Source organism: Ursus maritimus, unplaced genomic scaffold, assembly GCF_017311325.1.
Source record: "Ursus maritimus isolate PB19 unplaced genomic scaffold, ASM1731132v1 scaffold_9, whole genome shotgun sequence".
Lineage (NCBI taxonomy): Eukaryota > Metazoa > Chordata > Mammalia > Carnivora > Ursidae > Ursus > Ursus maritimus.
In genome coordinates, this window is record NW_024427107.1 from 14,493,895 (window position 1) to 14,515,073 (window position 21,179).

General features: G+C 38.2%; 1 protein-coding gene across 1 annotated transcript; it reads right to left on the minus strand.

Annotated features, from left to right (window-relative positions):
* Positions 1 to 925: 925 nt before the first annotated feature.
* TTPA (alpha tocopherol transfer protein) lies at positions 926 to 19,773 on the minus strand. Its single transcript, XM_040625737.1, has 5 exons — positions 19,570 to 19,773; positions 13,150 to 13,303; positions 7,290 to 7,483; positions 5,598 to 5,708; positions 926 to 3,106 (listed from the first exon to the last, which is right to left on the minus strand). The coding sequence occupies exons 1-5, from the start codon at positions 19,771 to 19,773 to the stop codon at positions 2,933 to 2,935; spliced, it is 837 nt and encodes a 278-aa protein (XP_040481671.1). The 3' UTR covers positions 926 to 2,932.
* Between the last annotated feature and the right edge of the window lie 1,406 nt (positions 19,774 to 21,179).

The following is a 21,179-nucleotide window of genomic DNA, read 5'->3' on the forward strand; positions in this document are numbered from 1 at the left end:
CTTGCTCAGAGGGAGCCAGCTTTACCCTCTGCCTGCCGTTCCCCTTGCTTGTTCTCTCTCTCTGACAAAGAAATAAAATCTAAAAAAAAAAAAAAAAAGAAAAACGGTAGACATTTTATAGATTAATATGATTGACCTGGGTCGAAAAGAGAACAGTGAAGCAAGGACTAGCTATGAGGGCAAGAGGAGGATGTATGTATCCTTGCTGACAAAATCAGTGGAGATGTACTGCTGCCGATCCTAATTTTATTACCCTCATTTCTATTTCCGCCTGTGCAAGTTACAGTTCCTCCACAGCATCTCAGTATGGCAAAATTCAACATATAAGGCCAGTAAGCAGTGTTTCAGACAACACCATCCTACTAATTTACTGAGTTTTTGGTTGGTTTGTAGGTTTGACCTGTTTTGTGAGCTACAGCCTTAATTTAGATGAGCGGCAAAGACCGTATTTGCTCTAGTTCTTCTTGTTATTTCTGTAAGAAAAACATATAAATATCATATATATTTAAACATGTATCATATATCATATAGTAATATACATTATTTTACTATATATAAATATAGTAAAAATATATAATATAAAATCACAGCTAACAGGAGATTGTTTCAAAATTAAATTATCTGATTAAGTAGCACACTCTTTTTTCGCTTAGAAGTTTTAACTTCTTAAATCTGCATGGCTTAGTTTCCTGAAATTAGTCTGTGGTCCCTTTAAGCACAGCAAAAGATACTAGAGGAAGATAGTGTTGAACTCAGCAGCCTGGAAAACCATCCTGTGATGAAAACTTACAGAGGAAAAACTAGCATTTGTGTAATGGACAACCAGATGTGGTAAGGTTTTCTTAAACTTTTGTGTAAAGAAAAGCCATTTTTGAGAACAAACGCCTAATATTTGTATTGTATTTAAAAATGAAAAAGAAACAGCTATTGTTTATGTGAAAGATTTATTTTCTGTTGAACAATATTAAGACAAATAAATTATTGTGCAGCTCAGTAACACAATGAGCACATGCTAGGGTTAACCTTATAAATAAAAGGCACTTCTGGTGCAATTACAGTAAAGTAATAGAGACAATTTGATAGTTATTTATCTTACCACCTTATAAAATTGCCTGCTCATTTCACATTGTTCTTTTAATGTTCTTCGGTGAATTGTTGCATTTAAAAAAAAAGTCAAAGTCCCATCATGAAATGTACTTCTGTTGATTGACGTATTTTAATTCTATTTACTGTTGATAACATCACCAGTGAGTCACATTTAAAAGACATTTTTAAATACTACCCTTTATTCGTGTGCTTCACTGTGTCATAAGAAAGTGTTTTAAGTACTGAAACGTAAATGAAGTGGAACCCTGATATAAACCTCCTTTACAGAGGAATCAAAGTTGGGTAAATTAGACCTTTTCGTTGTTGTTATTGTTTGTTCTTTTTCAATGATTTTATTCTGCTGATATTTCTAATTATACAATTTTGTGAATTATGTGATTTTGTAAGGAAGACTTTATAATTTTTTTTAGAAAACAGTCATAATCTAATTTTTTAATAACAATTTATAATGTAAAGTTAGCTTCCCAATGCCAACTCAAAATCAAGTATGTTCTCTAAAAACATTCACAATTGCTCTCAATTTTTTCATAGACATATGTACAGAGAATTACAAGAATCAGCTCACCTGATTAGAATAATTTTCTTATAAAGAAAAACAACCTTCATATATCCTTTCACAAAGATACTATTGTATGATTAGTGTTGAAGCCCAACTAAGCTGAACAAATGTTTAACAGATTTTGCACCTTTTTTTATTTTCAAGCTTAAAATAAAATTAAAAAATCATGAAACACTATAAAAATTGTCATAAATTGAAAGCTATATTGACAGTGTATCTTTCTTAATAAACAAAATATTGTTTGACATAAACTATAATACAAACAGCACATTTTAACTACTGGTTTTTTAAAGTAAATATGAATTACAGAATTTGGCTAGAATATTCTAAATATTACTATATTTATATAGTAAAAGTAGAATTATTTCATACATAATCTGAAAAGTTCCAGGTGTAACTGACAGTGATTTTTAAAATGTAAACATTTCCTTTCCTTTGTGTAGTTTACTGTTCCATTAAAAATAGAATCCATGTATGACAATTAAATATTATTCCATTTCTAGTTCTCTATGTAGTCATGATAAAAATAACCAAAAACTGAAGTCAAAATTACATTCTTGATTTATTTGAAAATGCAGAAATAGTATTAAGAAACCATCAGCTATGCCTGAAATATTTCCTAAATTATTTTCGATTATCAGTTGTATCAACAAGAGTAATTTCATAAAGAGCTCTAGATGCTACATACAATAGTTTATGGTATACAGACTTTTCAATCAAAAGTTTTTATTGTGCAGATATGCTGAAATAGAACTTCCCTGAGATGAACCATCTTGCCAGCCCACAGAAATAACTCTGTAAAACTGTATTCAGATTTTAATCTGAATTATAATCTAATCTGACATCCACCTAAGATGGGTTTTAATAAATTTTATCATTAATTGATTTGTACTAATACTTCTTTTCTGTGGACTATTTATACATTTATTACTAAACCAATGTAGTCAGATAACTTGTTGAAAATGAAATTTTTCAGAAACAGCTACTTTAGGAGATACTTTCAAGTATAAAAATCAGGAATCCTTTCTATGCTTATAAGGTATACTAACATTTAACTACTTGAAAGATACAGAAAATGCATTTAAAAAGTCAAGAGGTTTCCCAAATATCCATGTTGCTCATGTTTAAAGAGTTTTACATTTTAAAATATCAGTTAGACAAGTGTTAATTAGCTTAGAGGATTTTTTTTCTTTCATTCATATAACCAGGTAGGATCTCACTCATGTATTTATAATTAGGAAGTCATTGACATTAAATTACTTCTTCTCATTGATTGATCTGCGAAATACTGCTGAGATAATTTTCAGACTTCATTATAAAATTTGTCCACTCCTGACAAATATCCTCCATGGAGAATTCTGTACCACCATATTCCAGAGGAAGAATGTCTGGGAAATGCTGAAGTAAGCTTTGTTTGTAATTGTTGCCGTGCATGTGAATCTGAAATAGCCAAAATGTTTTAGAAGATATGCCCTCAGTCTCTCAGTAGATTAGATACGTTTCTAATGTAAAATCAACACCATAAAATAAGGCATTCTAATGACTTTCAAGCTAGGAGAGCATGTACAGATACTATGCCCTTTATTTCTCTGCTTATGTAAGAATTATACTTCAATTTCCGTTGTGCTGTTTATGAGTCTAACCATCCTATTGTTTTTATATGTATTTATATTCCTATGACTACATAAGATTTATAAAAAGATATTCTGTCCTCTTTCAAAAGCAGATTTTTAAAACTAAATAAAATTATTTTATACATTCTATTCCCTAATGTACAGGTGATTCTTAGCAAAATATCTAACATCCTGAGACTGTTCTAGAGATGATAAAAATATACTACCTGGTATTAGTTCATATGAATTAGAAGCATATATCTGTGCACACAGCTATGTATATGGGGAGCTATGTATATGGGGAGCAATTTATGTGGCACAGTTGATGTATACTCTTGGTTAGTGCAGAATTAAGAGACAATTATGATGGTTGAGAACCTTAAATTTTCAAATACTTTAAACTATAAAAAGTGATCATATAATGTCATGAAGTTAAAATAAAGACTTAGAACCTTCAATGAAAAGCACATCTTGCTAAAAATAAGTAAGTACCCTTTTCCCACCTGCTAGGGTAAAATGTTCGTCTATACATTCAATGATCATTTAAAAGCAGCTATTATATGCTAGGATATGAGAATTCAAAGATAAATGAAACAAGTTTCCTGTACTCGGGAACCTCACAGTCCCGATTCTTGATTTCTTCTGAAATGTTTAAAATATCATCAGCTAATTAGAAAAAAATTCTATTTCCTCAGAAGGGGGCAAATAAGAACATTCACAGGGTATTGCCAAAATGTTGAAAGGGAGGAGAATGGCTGGATTGGGTCCCCATTCCTTACTTTGGGAAGTCTGTATCATGTCAATTATCTTTCGCTGAAATTCTTCACCTACCTTCTCAATTTTTTAGTTTTTCTTTCTTTTTTTGTTCATATTCTCCTATTTATTAGGTTCAGTTTATTGTTGTTTTTATTTTTATTTGTCCAGAATATAACCCAAAATAGAAATACTTATTTTTAGATCTTTCAGAGTTAAACAAAAAGTATCAAGTTACACTGAAGAGAGACAAAAATGAGCCCCCCAAAATTGACTTTCCTAAAAATACTAGAATGAAAAGTGGCCATCTTCATAGGTGTGGTTCTTCTTGAAGACAGATAGAAATTCTTACTGGATAACCTCGACAAATTATCCTTTACAGATTAATGTAGAAGAGTGGTTGCCAGGGTGCCTGGATGGCTCAGTCGTTAAGCGTCAGCCTTTGGCTCAGGACATGATCCCAGCATTCTGGGATCGAGCTCCACATCGGGCTCCCTGCCCAGTGGGAAACCTGCTTCTCCCTCTCCCCCTGCTTGTGTTCCCTCTCTCGCTGCCTCTCTCTCTGTCAAATATTCAAGAGAAGAGAGGAAACATTGGTAAAGTCCTCCAACAGTAAAAAAAAATAAAAAAAGAAGAAGAAGAAGAGTGGTTGCCATTCTTGGGAATTCAGATTTTATTTTTAATACTTGAAAAATCCTAAGAGATATCAGATAGTCATCTGAGATAAGGCTTCACAGGATAGGTAAAAATAAAAACAAAACAAAAAAAACACCATTAAATCTCTTTGCTTTAACTAACATGACATTAAGTCACATACCTTGAGTACTGTGGTTTTCAGTTATGCATGTCTAATTTAAATAATTTATTTTTTTTATTTGCACAGATAATACATTCATATGGCTAGAAATCAAAACAAGATAAAAGATATACAATGAGATGTCTAGGTCCCTACTCAAACCTCATCCACCCCGTCTACACCTCTACTCTATTACATATAGTTAGGTTGCTTTCTTTCATATCCTTTTAATGCGAATACAGTTAGAGATTCTGATTTCTCCCCGTTTTATACAAAAGGTAGCATACTATAAAAACTATTCTTCATTTTTTTATCTCACTTTACAGTACATCATGAAAATCTTACTGTATTCCATTGTATTGATATAGTTCTTTAACCAGTTCCCTAATGATGAACAGTTGGTGATTTCCAATCTTTTGCTGCAATGAATCCTTTTTGTGTCTGTAATTTTGTTTATGTGCTGGTATATCTGTGGGATAAAATCCCAGAACTGCAAAGGCTGTTAATTTTGATATTACCACACTGCCCTCTATAGGGAATATACCATTTTGCACTCCCACATCAATGAATGAGAGGCTGTTTCTCCCTGCAGCCTAACTTGATTTTTCAAAATTAAAAAGGAATTTTAATTTATAAAAATGGTTTGTTAGACAATACTTAAAACATTGGGTTAATTGTGGGGAGGAGAAGTAATAATGCAATCCTTAAATAAAAAGGATTGGAACATTTGGTACAAAAGAATAGTGACTTGAATTCATGTTTTACTTACCCGTTCCTTAATTTTTTCAGTCAGGAATGGTTTAATCATGGAAAAGACAGCATGGAAAATTATTGGCTCATTTATCAAATGGATACCACGAACTTTTAATGGAAAGGAATCCTTTTGAAAATAAAGAAAAAATTATTAATAACAAAGCATAAGTCAATATATATTCCTATTGACCAGTCCCTTCTCTGAACACCTGCTATACTTAGTGCAGTACCTAAAGTGGGATTTTATTTTCGAAATTATTTATTTCATCAACACAATAGTCTGCTTTGCAGCTCACAGTCGCTAGATTAAGGAAAGATCTCTAAAAAAAGGTTCACGTTACAGCTTAGGCAAAGTATTTTTAAAAAGACCTGCATCTTTTGTAAGTAAGACACAGAAAATCTCCTCTCCAATCACATATAAATGTTCTTTCAAGGAACCAATGAGTCATTTGGATATTTATATTTAATCATTTTCCCCTAATTCTTATTTTGAGAAAAAAATTTAAATTTCATAGAAGCTGAAGGAATAGTAAGCACACACTTTTAAACTTTTGACACAGGTATACATCTTTCACATCAAAGTAATACAGGTTTCTGTAGAACATTTAAAAAGTTAAGAATTAAAAAAAAACACTTCAATAATTTTTCTACCCAAAATGTGTTCACATACAGATTTCTCCTGCCAAATTTCTTTCATGCAAAATTCTTTTTTTTTTCCCTATGCATAGCTTTTACAGATGTATTATCAGTTTGGAGCTTTTCCTTCCAGGTTCTTTCTATGCATAATTTTATTTTAAACATAATTGCCAATACACTCTCTAAATATTTTGCACCCTGTTTTGTTTCATTTACATAATACAATTTTTGTGCATATCATGAGTTTTAATATTGTTGCGATGATCTATCAAATGGATATACCATAATTTTCCTATATCTGGACAAATAAGCTGTTTCTAACTTTCATCTTTAAAAATTGATGCTATAGTAACTATATTATCAGAGGCAATGGTGGTTCTAAACACAACTCTTACATTCAGATGACCTGAACTGGAATTCTTACTTCACTGCTGACAAAATATGTGTGCTTGGGCATTGCTATGTCACCCTTGTGACATAGTTAATTAATCTGTAAAATGGGAAAAATAATAGCCATAGGCTTGTTTGGCCGTAAGTGGTAAAGCACTTGAGACATTTAGCAAAGTACCTGGCACATAGTAAGCTACTATTGTTATTATATATGAAGTCTTTACTGTATTTCAGATTATGCGTTGGCTAGGTCCCTGAAAGTAGAATTACCGGATCAAAGATGATGGCCTTCTTAAAAACCTTTTAATTTCTGAAAGAACTGTATCAATTTATACCTACCAAGAATGTAAGATTTTATTGTACCATTGCTATAAATATTGTTCTGAGTCAATCTTCTAATTTAGGAAGAAAATTTTAATAACAAAGAGAAAGTTACCATGTTATTGTTTAAATGCATAAATTCTGTGGTTACTAATTTGAACGTATTTTCAGTTTGTTGCAACATTCTTTCTTTTATGAATGACACTTTACTTCCTCTTAGTATTATTGAATTCTAGGTATCATTTTAAAATTATTTAATTTTCTAATAAATGTACTGTCTTCTTGCTTTGTTGAACATATAACTAAATTTAAATCTATTATTTGGAATTAGAATCCCAAAGACTTAAAAATATACACTTACTGTAAGAACAGCAGCAATCTTCTTGGCTACAGATGGGGTAATTTGAAAAGCATGAGAAAACTGCCAGCCTTCTAGATCAAAGACAGCCTTGATACCATTCCGTTGCGTTTCTACCTCCTGTACAATAAGCTCGGATGTGATTAGACTTACGCGAAAAACATCGTAAGCTGTGAAAACTTTTGGGTCCCATTGTGCTAAAAAAAATTTTAAAATAGCATGTCTCAGCATAGTATAAAGCTTCAGGAGGAAAGTAATTCTTCTGAGACTTAAAAGATCAGTAGAAATAAAAACATGTACAAAGATCGTGGATTGAATAATGGATCAAATTGGTGGTCCAAAAACATGTTCCTGCTTTTCCCTCCACCCTCAGATTCCTAGTGAAGAACAGATTTTTGAGAGTGTGGGGGAGAAAAGAATGAATGCAGGCTGGATTTGACTGCCAGATGAAGCTACAGCCCAAAACATTCAGGAGAGGGTTGTTGCTAAAAATGAAAATGTCCCCAGGTATGCTCCCTGCTTGGAGGTGTTGGAAATGGGAAAAGCAAGGGCTTTTGGATGATAAAGGATTATAAAGAGTAACTAGGGCCTTTTGGTAACCAAAGAGGTTGCTAAGGGAAATGGATGAAGAGCAGCCTGGCGGGCTGATGTGTCAGACACCCGTTGGGGGCAACAGCACATAGCCGTCATGTCTGTACAGGCCAGAACAGTTTAAGTGTGGGCTTTGGAAAAGAGCCAGGGAAGCACTCCGGTAGCTGCCCACACCCAGGGAAAACAACAAAGAATTACTGACATTCCCATCCTCTCCCTTCCCCCACTGTCCCTGGGCAGTCCACGGCAAACTGAAATGACAGTAATGGACAGGCAAACAGGTGATCTTAAAAGAAGATACACATTCACTAGGTATTATAACATTTTTAAAAATACACACAAAGAAGAGGGGAACCACACTCAATAGACGAGGGCACTAAAACCTAAGCAAACAGTTAATAAAGCAAGAGACATTAAAAAGAGACAAAATAATGTCAGTGAGGGAAGAAAAGGATAATGTAGGCTATTAGAAGAATAGGTTAATATTTTAAAGACTCAGTTGAGATCTTGGAAACAAAAACATGATAATTCAAGCAAATCTCAGTTGATGGGACAAATAGAAAAGACACAGCCAATGAGTGCATAATGGTTTGGAATACCAAGCTGAGGAATTCTCTGAAAAGAGCCAAGAGTTGATATGTAGGCATCAAAAGACTCATGCAGCTAGAGACATACAGCTAGATCCAGAGTTTCAACATCCACCTAATTAGAGTTCTGGAAGGTAATAATGCAGAGCCTAGGGAAGAGGGTAAAGAGGAATGACGGTAGAGAAAAATGTTCCGAAGCTGAAAAAAATGCAAGTCTTCATACTGAAGGTTCCATGGAGTGCCTAAGGATACAAATGAGGAAGAGGGGAAAAAAAGATTCATGATTAAGTAATGGTAAAGTTGCAAAATACCAAAGTTTCTGGCTTGGACAACTGGGTAGAATGGTGGTACCATTTACTGAGATTGGAAACAGTGGAAGAAAAATGTTTGGGAGGAAAAGCTCATAAGTAGTTTTGGACATGAAAAAATGGTGCCTGAGAGACATCCAATTGGAGACAGTTGGAATAGGGAGCTGCTGGTATGGATCCCTGGGGACAGGCGATGGTGGGGTGAAGACAGAAATCTGAGAGTTGTTCGTATTTGTATGACAGTCTACAACAGGGCTTATCTTAGGTCTATATGGAAAGTAGCATAAGAAGAGGAAGCTGAGGCCAACGCGCCAAAGAATTTCAGAATTTAAAATGTGGTAGAGCAGGGGCGCCTGGGTGGCGCAGTTGTTAAGCGTCTGCCTTCGGCTCAGGGCGTGATCCTGGCGTTCTGGGATCGAGCCCCACATCAGGCTTCTCCGCTAGGATCCTGCTTCTTCCTCTCCCACTCCCCCTGCTTGTGTTCCCTCTCTCGCTGGCTGTCTCTCTCAAATAAATAAAATCTTTAAAAATAAAATAAAATAAAATAAAATAAAATAAAATAAAATAAAATAAAATAAAATGTGGTAGAGCAGGTGGTGCCAGCAAAGGAGACTCGAGGGGCAGCCAGTTAAGTCAGGAAAACGTCAGGAGAATGTGGCATCAGAAAAGCCAAGGGAAGAGGATATCTCAAGAAAGTGGAAGTGGTTTGCTGTGTTGAGAGATCAAGTAAAACAGGACCAAACATGTCCATTAGATTTGGTGAAAAGAAGGTCACTGATGATTTGTGAAGGTCATTTCAGCACAGAGGTGGAAGTGAAACCAGGCCAGCGTGGTTTGAGAGGAATTGTGAAAAACTGTGTGAAAATATGGCGGTGAACATTACTAATCTGAGATGTTTGAGAATGAGGAGTAGGGAGATGGCTGGGATGAAGGCTGGAGGGTCTTGTGGGATTGAGGAGGAGTTTTAGTTTTGTTTTGGATGGCTGACCCTTAATAGCTTTAAATGTTGATTGGGAGTGTCTACTAGCAAGGAAAAATTCAAAGATAGAAAAGAGACAATCAGAAGTATCCCCAGAAAGGCACAATGGGATTGCCCTTTGCTTTTTAAGAGCCTCGGCTGCCTGGTAAGAATTTGAGTAATCAATTCATGGATAAGCCAGCTCAAATATACTCGACTATATCAGACACTGGCAGAAAGCTACAATGGTGAAAAATACAAGAACGATTCAAAGTCTGAGTCAAGAAAACCGTTACTGGCCTAAATTTCCGAGCTCACCAATACAGTTGTCTAGACCTATGCTGTCCAACAGGGTAGCCATTAGCCACGTGTGGCTATTTAAATTTAAACTAATCAGCATTAAATTAAATTAAAGATTCAATTTCTTAGTTGCAAAAGCCACATTTCAAGTGCCCAATGACCACATGTGACTGGTGGCTATTGTAGAACAATTTCATCATCAAAGAAAATTCTATCATATAGTGCTGGTCTAGACTCCAAGCTCCGTTAAGGCAAAAGAAAAACATGCCTTAACTTCTTAATTCCTTTTCCAGCATGTATTTAATTAGTATTTATTGAGTGCTTATTATATGTCAGGTAATGTTCTAATTATATTTCATGTGTATTACAGGATTTAATGCTCACAGCAACCCCGTGAGATAGGTTTTTACTATGCCCGTTTGACAGAGGAGAAAATGGGGTTCCAGGGACACAGCATCGCACGTAGCTCGAATGTCGCAGAGCTGCAGTTCCAACCTGGGCATGTGCTGTAGAACTTGTATTCCTAAGAACTAAGCCATAGTCAAAACTAATACTGTTAAATTTTATTTTTGCTGCTGCCGCATAGTAGTCTCAAAAGGCATAAAATCATATCCTCTGGCTTATAGGCTAATAATGGCAGAAACTGAGTTTCACCTTGTGTTGCCCTGATGGACTGGAGAAAAAGGCTCTGTACATTTTCTCACTGCTTTCACTGCAGAGATGGTACCTCGAGAAAGGTGGTTATGCTCATGTTCTACCGAAAACCTCTAGCACCGATTTCCTATTCTAATTTCTCCCATTAATTCAGTTACATTTAGGAAATTTATAAATCTTTATCCATTCCTTTTACTCCTAAACCTCTTCTGAGGTTTCCCTTTCCACCCTAGAGCAACATCTCATTCTACATAACACACAGGAAATTTGATGCATGCCCTTCTATTCTGACCATCACTAACCTACGTGTTTTCTTTTTTCTTTTTCTTTTTTTAAAGATTGTATTTATTTGACAGAGAGAGAAAGTGAGCACAAGCAGGGAGGCCGCAGGCAGAGGGGAGAGGGAGAGGCAGGCTCCCCGCCGAGCAAGGAGCCAGAACCGGGGCTCGACCTGACCTGAAGGCAGATGTTTAACTAACTGAGCCACCCAGGCGCCCCAACCTACACGTTGTCTTGATTTTATTTTATTTTTTTTTTAAGATTTTATTTATTTATGTGACAGAGAGACAGCCAGCGAGAGAGGGAACACAGCAGGGGGAGTGGGAGAGGAAGAAGCAGGCTCCCAGCGGAGGAGCCCGATGTGGGACTTGATCCCGGAACGCCGGGATCACGCCCTGAGCCGAAGGCAGACGCTTAACGACTGCGCCACCCAGGCGCCCCATGTTGTCTTGATTTTAAAATCTCTTTTAGTTAAACAGTATACTTAAATGTTAATGTACCACAAGAAACCCTCTCTCTAAGCAATAAAGACAATTGTTACAGTGCTAAGGTATGTATGTATATATTTTTTTATTCGTAAAGCTTTTATTTTTAAATAATGTCTATACCCAATGTGGAGCTTGAACTCACAATCCTGAGATCAAGAGTCGCATGTTCCACTGACTGAGCCAGCCAGGTGTCCCCAGTGTTAAGGTATTTATGCTCAAAGGAGCACATTTGGTTTTTCACTATCAAGGTCTCATTTTTACTTCTTAACTTGCTCCAGGTAATTAACGAACAAACGTGAAGAAACTCCAGCCAAGCAGTACAGAGCCAGGACCATTGCAGAAGGTCCCCTTCAGGTTTCAGTTTTATGTTCCTGAGACCTTTGGGTAGCATTGCCAGATAAAAATATAAGACGCCCTGTTAAAGCTAAGTTTCAGATAAACAACAAATAATGTTTTAGTATGCATGGGGCATACTTACACTAAAAAATTATACCCTGTTTATCCAAAATTCAACTTCAAACTGGACATACCATATTTTCATACACTCTATGTTTACTGGCTACGTAAAGCAGAGATACTATCTTTACTCTGGCAACTCTACCCTTAAAGAACCCGAGGAACGTCAGTCATCTTCCTATAACACTGGTGGGGCAACAAAAGGACAGGGCAGACGTTGTGGTGTCTGTTTTATGGACAATGACTTCATGACTGACACAACTGTATCTGCCACATTAGCTGGAGCAAACAACCAGGATCATTCTCGTCGGTGTTCTGATACCCTAAAGAATGAGAGGCAGCGCCTTCTTGCAAGATCATAAACAGCTGAGTGCCAGGCAGGCATCTTATCTATCATCAGGTAGGAAAAGCAAATCTGTAAATATTCTCAAGTTCCCTAGGATAGTTACAGATGTAAAACTTCATGTAAGATTAGAATTCCTGAGATTCTCCTCATGAAATATGGGTTATCTTTGTCCTTTTAGCTGGGCCACGAGAGGATGCTGGGAGCAGCGTGAGTCCTTCTTTGTTACACGCCATGTTTAATCACACACAGGTCTAAGGAAGGGACAGTCACCAACCGACAGGAAACACTAGGAAGGCCTAATGGTGAAAAGGGGAAGCTGTGACAAGAGGGCATGTGGAATACAGTGTCTTTGACACTACTTAGGGATGCCGCTTTCCCACTGGACCGTCCCCTGTCCCAGAGAATGAGCCCCTGGCTCCTCAGCGCTGGGCGTTATCCAACTAGCCATTCGCTCACTCCAAAAACATTTAATAAATACCTACCATGAACTAGGTCCTGGTTTCAGTGTTAGGATACAGTGAACAGAACAGACAAAATTCATGCTCTCGTGGAGCTTGTGTTTATTACTGTTCAGAATACTTATTTGGATTTCCTACTAAGCATTTTCTAAACACTTTACCTTGATCTTTTTCACCTTTCCCCCGTATTTCTCTATTCTGTTTTCTTTCTCTCTTATTTTATACAGCTGACTGTGTGGAAGAATGGAAGCAAGATTTTCGTTGGTTTCTAATTTTCTCACAATTGCCAGTTTTATTGTATTTGAGGGACATTACAGTCTACATTAAACCTAAGTTAAAACCTGAAAAGTGCAATTCTTAAATATGGACTCATAAAGCTTTCAATATGGCAGCCAAGAAAAAGAAAGAAGAGGGAAAGCAGGGCTGTATATGACTTACCGATTCTGTAAATAAGAACTTTGCTGCCAGTGGGATCTCTGGCTCTCAGGACTCCAAGGTAACCAGCCTTCAGAAGGCCAAGAATACTTCTAGGGCACAGATCTGCACTTATTTCTGGACATTCTGCTCTCCACTTATAATAGTTTTTCAGTAGCTGAAAAATAAAATAAAAATTGTCTACAGATAGCATACATGGGAAGCACCTCGTAAAAATGGAGGCAAAGCCTTGGCATTATGTAGGGCCCTTACTAACATCCATTATGTCAGGATTTTAATCTGTAGTTTTGGGGGTTTTTTTAGTTGTAAAATTTAAGTTCCCTCCATCAAGGATCTCAGGTGATAAGACTTCATCACAAATTCAAAGTTGAGTAATTTTCATTTGTCTCCTCTGGTTGGTAGTCTCCAAAGATGGCTACCAATAATACCTCCTCTCCTGGTGGACACATGCCAGTCATCCCATTACAGGTGGAATCCAGTTGATTCTTCCCCGAGGGATCTGGGCTAGCCTTACATTTTGCTTTGTCAGAAATCACACTGTGCTAGTTTGGGAAGGCTGGGACTTTCTGAGTTTGCTTTTGGGGACCCAGAAACCACATAAGAATAAAATTACTAAATAGTAAGTCTGTGTGGAAAGAGGCACTGACCAACCAGAGCCCGTCTTAGTCTGGTCTCAGCCACGTTCCCAGCTGATGCAATGTGGATCACAGATGAGCCATCCCCACTCAGCCCTGCCCAAACAAGAGAATCACAGACAAATAAATAGTTGTGGTTTAAGCCACTAAATTTGGGGGTGACTTTTTACTCAGCAATAGATAACTGAAACATCCACATTTAGTCCTTTCTGAAATAAGAAAGAATAGAAATCAATCAAAGGAATTAGCTCTACAAATACTTTTGGAGCATCTCCAATGTTCTACACGCTGGGTAGGCAGTTGAGTTATAGCGGTGCACAGAATAAAATGCCTTCGCTCATTGGGGCCGACCCGCTGGTGACGACTGGATCACACATGCCATGCCATGCTACGTTAGTGTTAAAGTCCCAGGCTGTTTTGTCAGAAAAACCTTTACTCTACCACGTATCACCTGTGTGATCGTGGGTAAATATTTAACTCCTTTGTGTGCTGTTTCCTCCATATCTGCCTTGTAGGATTAAGCGTAAAGCATACATGGGCATAATGAGTGGTAGTTACCACTGCTATTGTTGCGATAGGAAAGTTATTTGGATTTATCGCTCATCGGATTATCTTTAGTGCAGGTTTATGTTAAAGATAACTAGAATTTTTTTTGTTTCATTTTCTTTCCTACAAAAAAAAGCTAAATCGAAGATACAAAGGAACACCTCTATACCACTGCTATACATTCTACTAATTGAAAAAGAAGAAAAATCAACTTCGTTAATAGTGGTGTGCATTCCCAGTGGAACAGTACTCCCGGATAGCAGGTCTTGACAAAATATGGTCTGAAGGAATCCTGTTTTCTTTCTATTTTAGAAGAATCACCAATAATGATTTCTCTGCATTTACAAGTAATACAGATATTGCTAGTGTACTTGGAGAATACGAAAATCAAATGATGCATTTAAAGTTTATTATGGTTTAATTTTCCTCTTCACGATCTTTAGCTTTCTCAATTTTTGTAAAATGACAATATGTTTGGGGTTTTTTGTTTTGTTTTAAAGATTTATCTAATTATTTTGAGAGAGAGAGAGAGAGCAGAAGCAGGAGGGGCAGAGGGAGAAGGAAACAGAATCTCAAGCAAACTCCACGTTGAGCGTGGAGCCTGACGCAGGGCTCGATTTCAGGACTCTGAGATCAAGACCTGAGCTGAAACCACGTGTCGGACGCTTAACCGACTGGGCCACCCTGCTGCCCCAACAATATGTTTGTTTTGAGTTTAAGCACGTCTGCTAGCAATGGGGAATGGAAGTTTAGATGAAAGGAAGGGACGAATTTCATGTTTGAGAGTCACTGGAATAAACCTGACAGGTGTGATCACAAAGTAGCAATGATATGGAAAAGAAAATACAAATGCAAATGTAAAAGCCAAGTAGAGGGTGAAATTCCAAACCTGGGGCAACGTTAATGGCTGGAAGGGCTGGAGAAAGAGAAAAGCTGGTGGGACCGGAGGAACAGCCACACCATGGTGAACAGAAGGGAGGAAAAAGTTACGTGTGCGCCTGCACCCTCTCCTCTCTCTCTCCCTTATGTTGTGTTTCTAACTTTCTCTTTCTCCCTCTCATTTCTTCATTTAACAAACTTTTCTGAACTCTTTTAAAAAAGAGAATGTTGCCATGGGTTAATAAAACTCCAGGGTACGAAAGAAAAATGTTCCTAAATTAGCCAACAAAGAAATAATTGGTGACCTACATAGCAATTTCCAAAAGCAGAAAGAACAAAAGGTACATTGTCGATTCTGATATATTCATTCTAGTCTATGAGTTTCTCTTCCTCCTCCTGTCTTAGAGGGCATCAGAATAAGTGTTAAAAGAATGTTACAGAGCTCATTACTTTGATAGTTCCCTCAGATACAAAAATAGTCCTTTTAATTCTGATTCAAGCAAAACGCTAGAAGCAACATATTAGCTCCTCTATAAAAATAACGGTTTTAATTTCCCATGAAATCAAAGAAGTTGTAGTTTCATTCAAAGGGATCTTTTAGGTAACAGGCAGGGTCCTCAGCTTATTCATCTTTGCAGAGTGCTAGGTACAAGTGTGGAATGAAATAATACATTCATGCACGAGTAAACCAGCCCGATTCACATACTTGAAAAACTGACTTTTTCGTAAAGATGTGCAAATCACTGTCCTGCCTTTGACATTTAGCTTTTGCAAATTGAAATATCTAAACCTGGATCTTTGATCATTACTTTTCTGCTGATAAATAAATTCAAAACTTGGCTGACATTAATAAGTTACGTAAATGACAAATTGCTACCAGGCAATTCTCAAACAAATCATCGAAAGTCCACAGCAACAAAAAAATTGGCAGCAAGTGAACATTCATTACTGGAAGGCACCTGTTTTGCCACAGTTAAGAATAAATAAATGTAAAGAAGCTGGGGTTTGTTTTAACTATGCTTTGTAAGAGAGTTGGTTTCTCACATTTTTCATCTACTTTCAAACAAAATAACTATAGTTGTGCTGCGCTACAGGGTCTAATGGCATCATTTCAATTCTTCTCACAACCATCCTGAGAGGTAACTACTGTGACCCCATTTTATGGATAAGAATATTAAGCTCAGAGAAGTTACACATTTGCTTAAGGGCAGTAACTACCAGGAGCAGAGTCATTGAAACTGACATGTGATATGATAAATTTGACAAAAGAAGCTAGTGGAAGACTCAAGGGGTTTTTGAAAGCTTCAAAGACTTTGGGGAAACCATAAAAATATTTAAAGGATAAAAAATTTGCCACATGGAGCAAAAACACGGGGAACTGAACTAGTCATTTATAAACGACAGGAATTCACAAGAATATGAAGGACAGACAGAGGTTAACAGTTGGCCGTTTTATGTTCATTGTTTTGAACAGGAGGGGCGAGTGCAGTATACTTGTGAGCACAGGCTTTGCTGAGTTCAACCCAAGTTCCAATCCCTACTCCACCACTTAATACCTGATTTTGGACTAGAAACTGCATCTCAACTTCTTCTAAAATAAGGAAATAATGAGATAATCCACACAAACACTGTCTACCCAAATACTTGGTACTCCATAAGCTTTTAGAATCATAAAAACCTCATTAATTCACTATAACTTCAAATACAAAAACTAGAATAATGAGAAATTTCATTGTAACTGAGGGGCTTATCAAGCTTTCTTCATGTTCTAAAAGCTTAGGGCTTTTACATTATAAATAAGGGAGTTTGAGTTGAATTAGCTGCCTTTATGGAGGAAATTGAAAAAAAAAATAGTTTCACACTCTAAGCCTTTCCCTTTCCTTTCCAGTTGGCGTAAAAGTTAGGCAAAGAGTTCACAGACAGAAACTTGATCCCTATCCAGTGGATTTAGACAGTCTTGCTAGCCAATTCCTCAAGGAGATGGTGAAATGAAAACAATTCAGGAAAATAAAGAATACAGAAAACAATATATATATAACAGTCGCTGAAGGTAAATTTTATTCCTTCTTGTGTTTAGACATTACTAGGGAAAAGCAGCTAAAACAAAATCAGTAAATCGCATACTTTTTTATTATTAGTTATCTCTACACATTTATATGTTGAATGTTTCATTTAAACTACATTCCTCATAGGACCTAAGATTGTCTTTATATTTAGTAGTTGCTGAGTAACTATTAGTTTATTACCCATGATGTTGGGACACCTGAGTAGCCATCTGATAAGACAAAACTAAAGTCAGATTCCTATTTCATTCCTAACATCAAAATAAATCCCAGTAAGTTAGCAACTCCAATATTAAAAAGAGAAGTCATAAATTACTAGAGAAAATTTTGGAGAGGAGAGAAGCTTATAAAACCCAGAAACAATCAAAGAACAATCTAATCAATACATGTGATTACATAAAAATGTTCAAATTCTGCACAGAAAAAAAATAGTACAACAATGTCACAAGACCACAAACTAGGTAAAAGACTTATTTTCTTTAAGACATAAAGATATTTTATGAATAAAAAATGTGTATGTATATTTTATGTGAACAAAACGGAAGAAAATTAACAACTGGTAAAAACAGTTAACTGGAAAATAATTTAAAAATTTTAAACAAATGAAAGATTATTAACCTCACTTATAATTAAACAAATGGATATTATAATGAGAACCAATCTCTCACCAAGCAGGTTGACAGAGATCATAATGTTTGATATTGCAGCGTAGGTGATGATATGGAGAAAAAGGCACCATTTTGTAATATAAAAGTGATAAAAATAGTGCAAACACTTTGAAGGACAGTTCTATTCGTCAACACTCAAAATGCACACCTCACTTCATCCAGCAACTTTACAGGTTGAACTTATAAGGATATATTCCTATTTTTGCACAAAGACAAATGTATAAAGAGATACTACAATATCCAGTTGGTGATAGAAGAAATCCTATTTGTCTTGTTTACTGCATTTGCAAATTGTAAGAGTTCAAAAAGTAATCATTGAATGAAGGAATGAACAGCATGCATGGGCATGGCCGTTGGCTGAGGATAACTCCTCTAATAACAGGGGACTGGTTAATAATTCCATCCAATGGAATAGTACTCAGCCCCCCAAAAGAATAAGATATATGCATACATACCGAACGAGGCTGATCTTTATGATAAATTTGGTAATAACAAAAAAACAAAAAAAATAAACAAATAAACAAGGCCAAATGTAAAACACATACATATGCCTGTGTGAGCACAGACTAGATCTAGAAAGATAAACAGATAACAGTAACTGCTTCTGGGTAAATGACCAGCAAAATGAAGGTTTAGGGTGGGGAACTTTTTTCCTTTTAGAAACTTACTTTGCACTCTTTACTGTTTATGAATTTTGTTAACCACCCATGCTCTTTACTTTTTCAAATAAAAATCAACAACAACAACAAAACTCAGAATGGGGCATTTTACGACTCTGCACTATTATGCTTCTCCTGCCTCCCACGTCCCAATATGACACCAAGGCTGCCACTCAGCAGAAGGGCTAGATCAGGTTCAACTGCTGAGCGCTTACTATATTGTCGGGCTCTGTGCTGGGTACGTGCTGTTCTGCTCCACTGGTTAATGTTCAATCCTCCAATCAGGGAGGTAGGCTGTCTCACCATTATTTAACAGAAGAGGATGCTGAGCCCAAAGTAACAGAACTCAAGGTTACATCCCTCTGCCTTGAATCCTGTCTTCTTACCACCCCTTCTTCAACCATCTATAATATGCCTGGAAACACAAAAGAACCACCTCATCCTATACCTTTCCACTCAACATACACTGGACCGCTTTACCGACATGACACTTAAGTATTATTATTAATAATGGCACTATTTTGCTAGAATTTCGCTTCAGACCTTCATTTTTCCCACCACACGTGGAGTGATCTGCTAAGATGTGATAAATCTGGGTTCCCCACTTCGCAGCTGTTCCTTTGCTTTCTATCACTGGCTTCGGGCCACGGACAGGAAAAGCATCCCCGCCCCCCAACTTGATAGGTTCGAGATACTCATCTAGAGCACAATTCCAGGGTTTGGGGTCACACGGGCCATCACCCCAGAGCGCTCCAGCTTTTTCTAGGTTTCCCAATTCCACGACTCAGAGAAACTGGAAGGACCGGCGCGGGATTTCTCAGAACACTGCAGCCACCCCGCCCGCGGCCCGGTGCGTGGGGGGCGCGTACCCACCAAGGGTCGGCAGGCCACTCGGGATTGCACAGAGGTCTGGCCACGCCGCTGGTCCCCAGCCCTGCCGGCGCGGGGGAACGCAGCGGGGGAGCGTGCTTACCCGCCAGGCCAGGTCGAGGTCGAAGTCCCGGGCGCGCAGGAACCGCAGCAGGAAGGAGTCGGTGAGCGGCAGAGGCGTCGGCGGAGCGCCGGCCGCCCGGGCCCGGCGCCGCAGCTCGGCCAGGCTGGGCTGCAGCAGCGGGGAGTGGTCGGGCAGCGCGCTGAGCTGCAGCCCCGCCGCCGGCCCCGGCCGCATCTCTGCCATGCCCGCCCCGCGCTTTCGGCCGCCCTGATGCGGGCGGCCGGGAAAAGCGCGGGCTCCGCGCCACCCTCCGGCCCCTCCTCCGGTGGCGGCTGCCCAGCGCACACCCCCCCGCCCGCCCCGCCGGCCGCGACGGGCCTCTCACACCCGCGAGTGGGTGGGCCGGCGCTTGCAACCACGTGGTGTCCCCAAGGTGCTACTCCTGGAAACTCTGGGTAGTAACCCGAGCCATTCTTCGGTGAGGGACGCCAAAAGGAAGATGTCAGAAAGTTTGCCTACACTGACAGTGATTAGTTGGGACGTTTTACACACACACACACACACACACACACACACACACTCTGCTAGAAAAGTTTTTCCGTCTTTTTCTCCCTTCCCTGCCTCCCTTTCCTCTCTCTTCCGCCTTCTCTCCTTGTTTTTCCTTCCTTCTCACCTCCCTCCCTCTCTCCTTCCCTTCCTTCCCTCTCACCTCCCTCTCTCCCTCCCTCCCTTCCTTCCTTCCTTCCTTCCTTCCTTCCTTCCTTCCTTCCTTCCTTCTTCCTCTCTTCCTTTCTTTCTTCTTTTCCTCCTTTCTTTCTCATCTTGGAGCTGGAAGGAGCCTTAGGACAACCATTTAATGGCACTGTGGCAGACTCATGACTGAGCCCTCCTCCTTCCTCTTACTAATGCTCCAAGCTGACTTCCCACCCCAAACAGTATTACCACGGTGGTTTCTAAAGTATACATTCCATCATGCTACCTTAAAAACTCAATGCTCTCGGTCCCTTCCACCAAATCCAAGCAGTCTTCTCGGTTCTTGGCATTTTATCCTGTTTGTGACATATACAAATGAATGTCTAGCAGGTACAAAAAAAAAGTTGTAAACACCATATCCTTCCTCCATTACCCTGCACCACAATGTCGAGCCCTTCAATGGGCAGTATAAAGATGTATGTCCTCACTAAGTCATCCCCAGTAATGAGGAATCAGGGAGATGATGTGGCAACCAGAAAGGTTGTTAAAATGGGCTTTTCTTGATCTCTACCCATTGCAGCTATCCTAGAACTGACCTGAGTCCCCCAGGGGAATCCATGAGAGTAATTCTTACCGAATATATACCATGTGGCAGGTAAATGCTAGAATTGCACAAACAAAGCCGAATCTTTGCCTTTAAGAGACAGCGGTGAGAGAGACTGGCATTTCATTCGTTGAAAGAATAGTTACTGAGTTGCTGCTGTTTCCAGGCTTTGTTCAAGGTGCAGAGGTTACACCTGTGAACAAAACAGACAGAAACACCTGTCTTCGGGGACTTTTCACTCTTCTGGAGGGAAATAGGCAATAAACGAGATAAATAAGTGACAAAATATGGCATGAGAGATGGTGATCAGTGTTACGGGGTATAGCACCTGCAGTGACGTTTGAATGAACAC

Bases quoted from the DNA above. Each gene is read 5' to 3' on its own strand.
- TTPA (XM_040625737.1), bottom strand. From the start codon at position 19,773: ATGGCAGAGATGCGGCCGGGGCCGGCGGCGGGGCTGCAGCTCAGCGCG. The intron at 13,304-19,569 runs GTAAGCACGCTC...TTTATTTTTCAG, and splicing joins ACCTCGACCTGGCCTGGCGG to CTACTGAAAAACTATTATAA. The intron at 7,484-13,149 runs GTAAGTCATATA...AATTTTTTTTAG, and splicing joins AGTTCTTATTTACAGAATCG to CACAATGGGACCCAAAAGTT.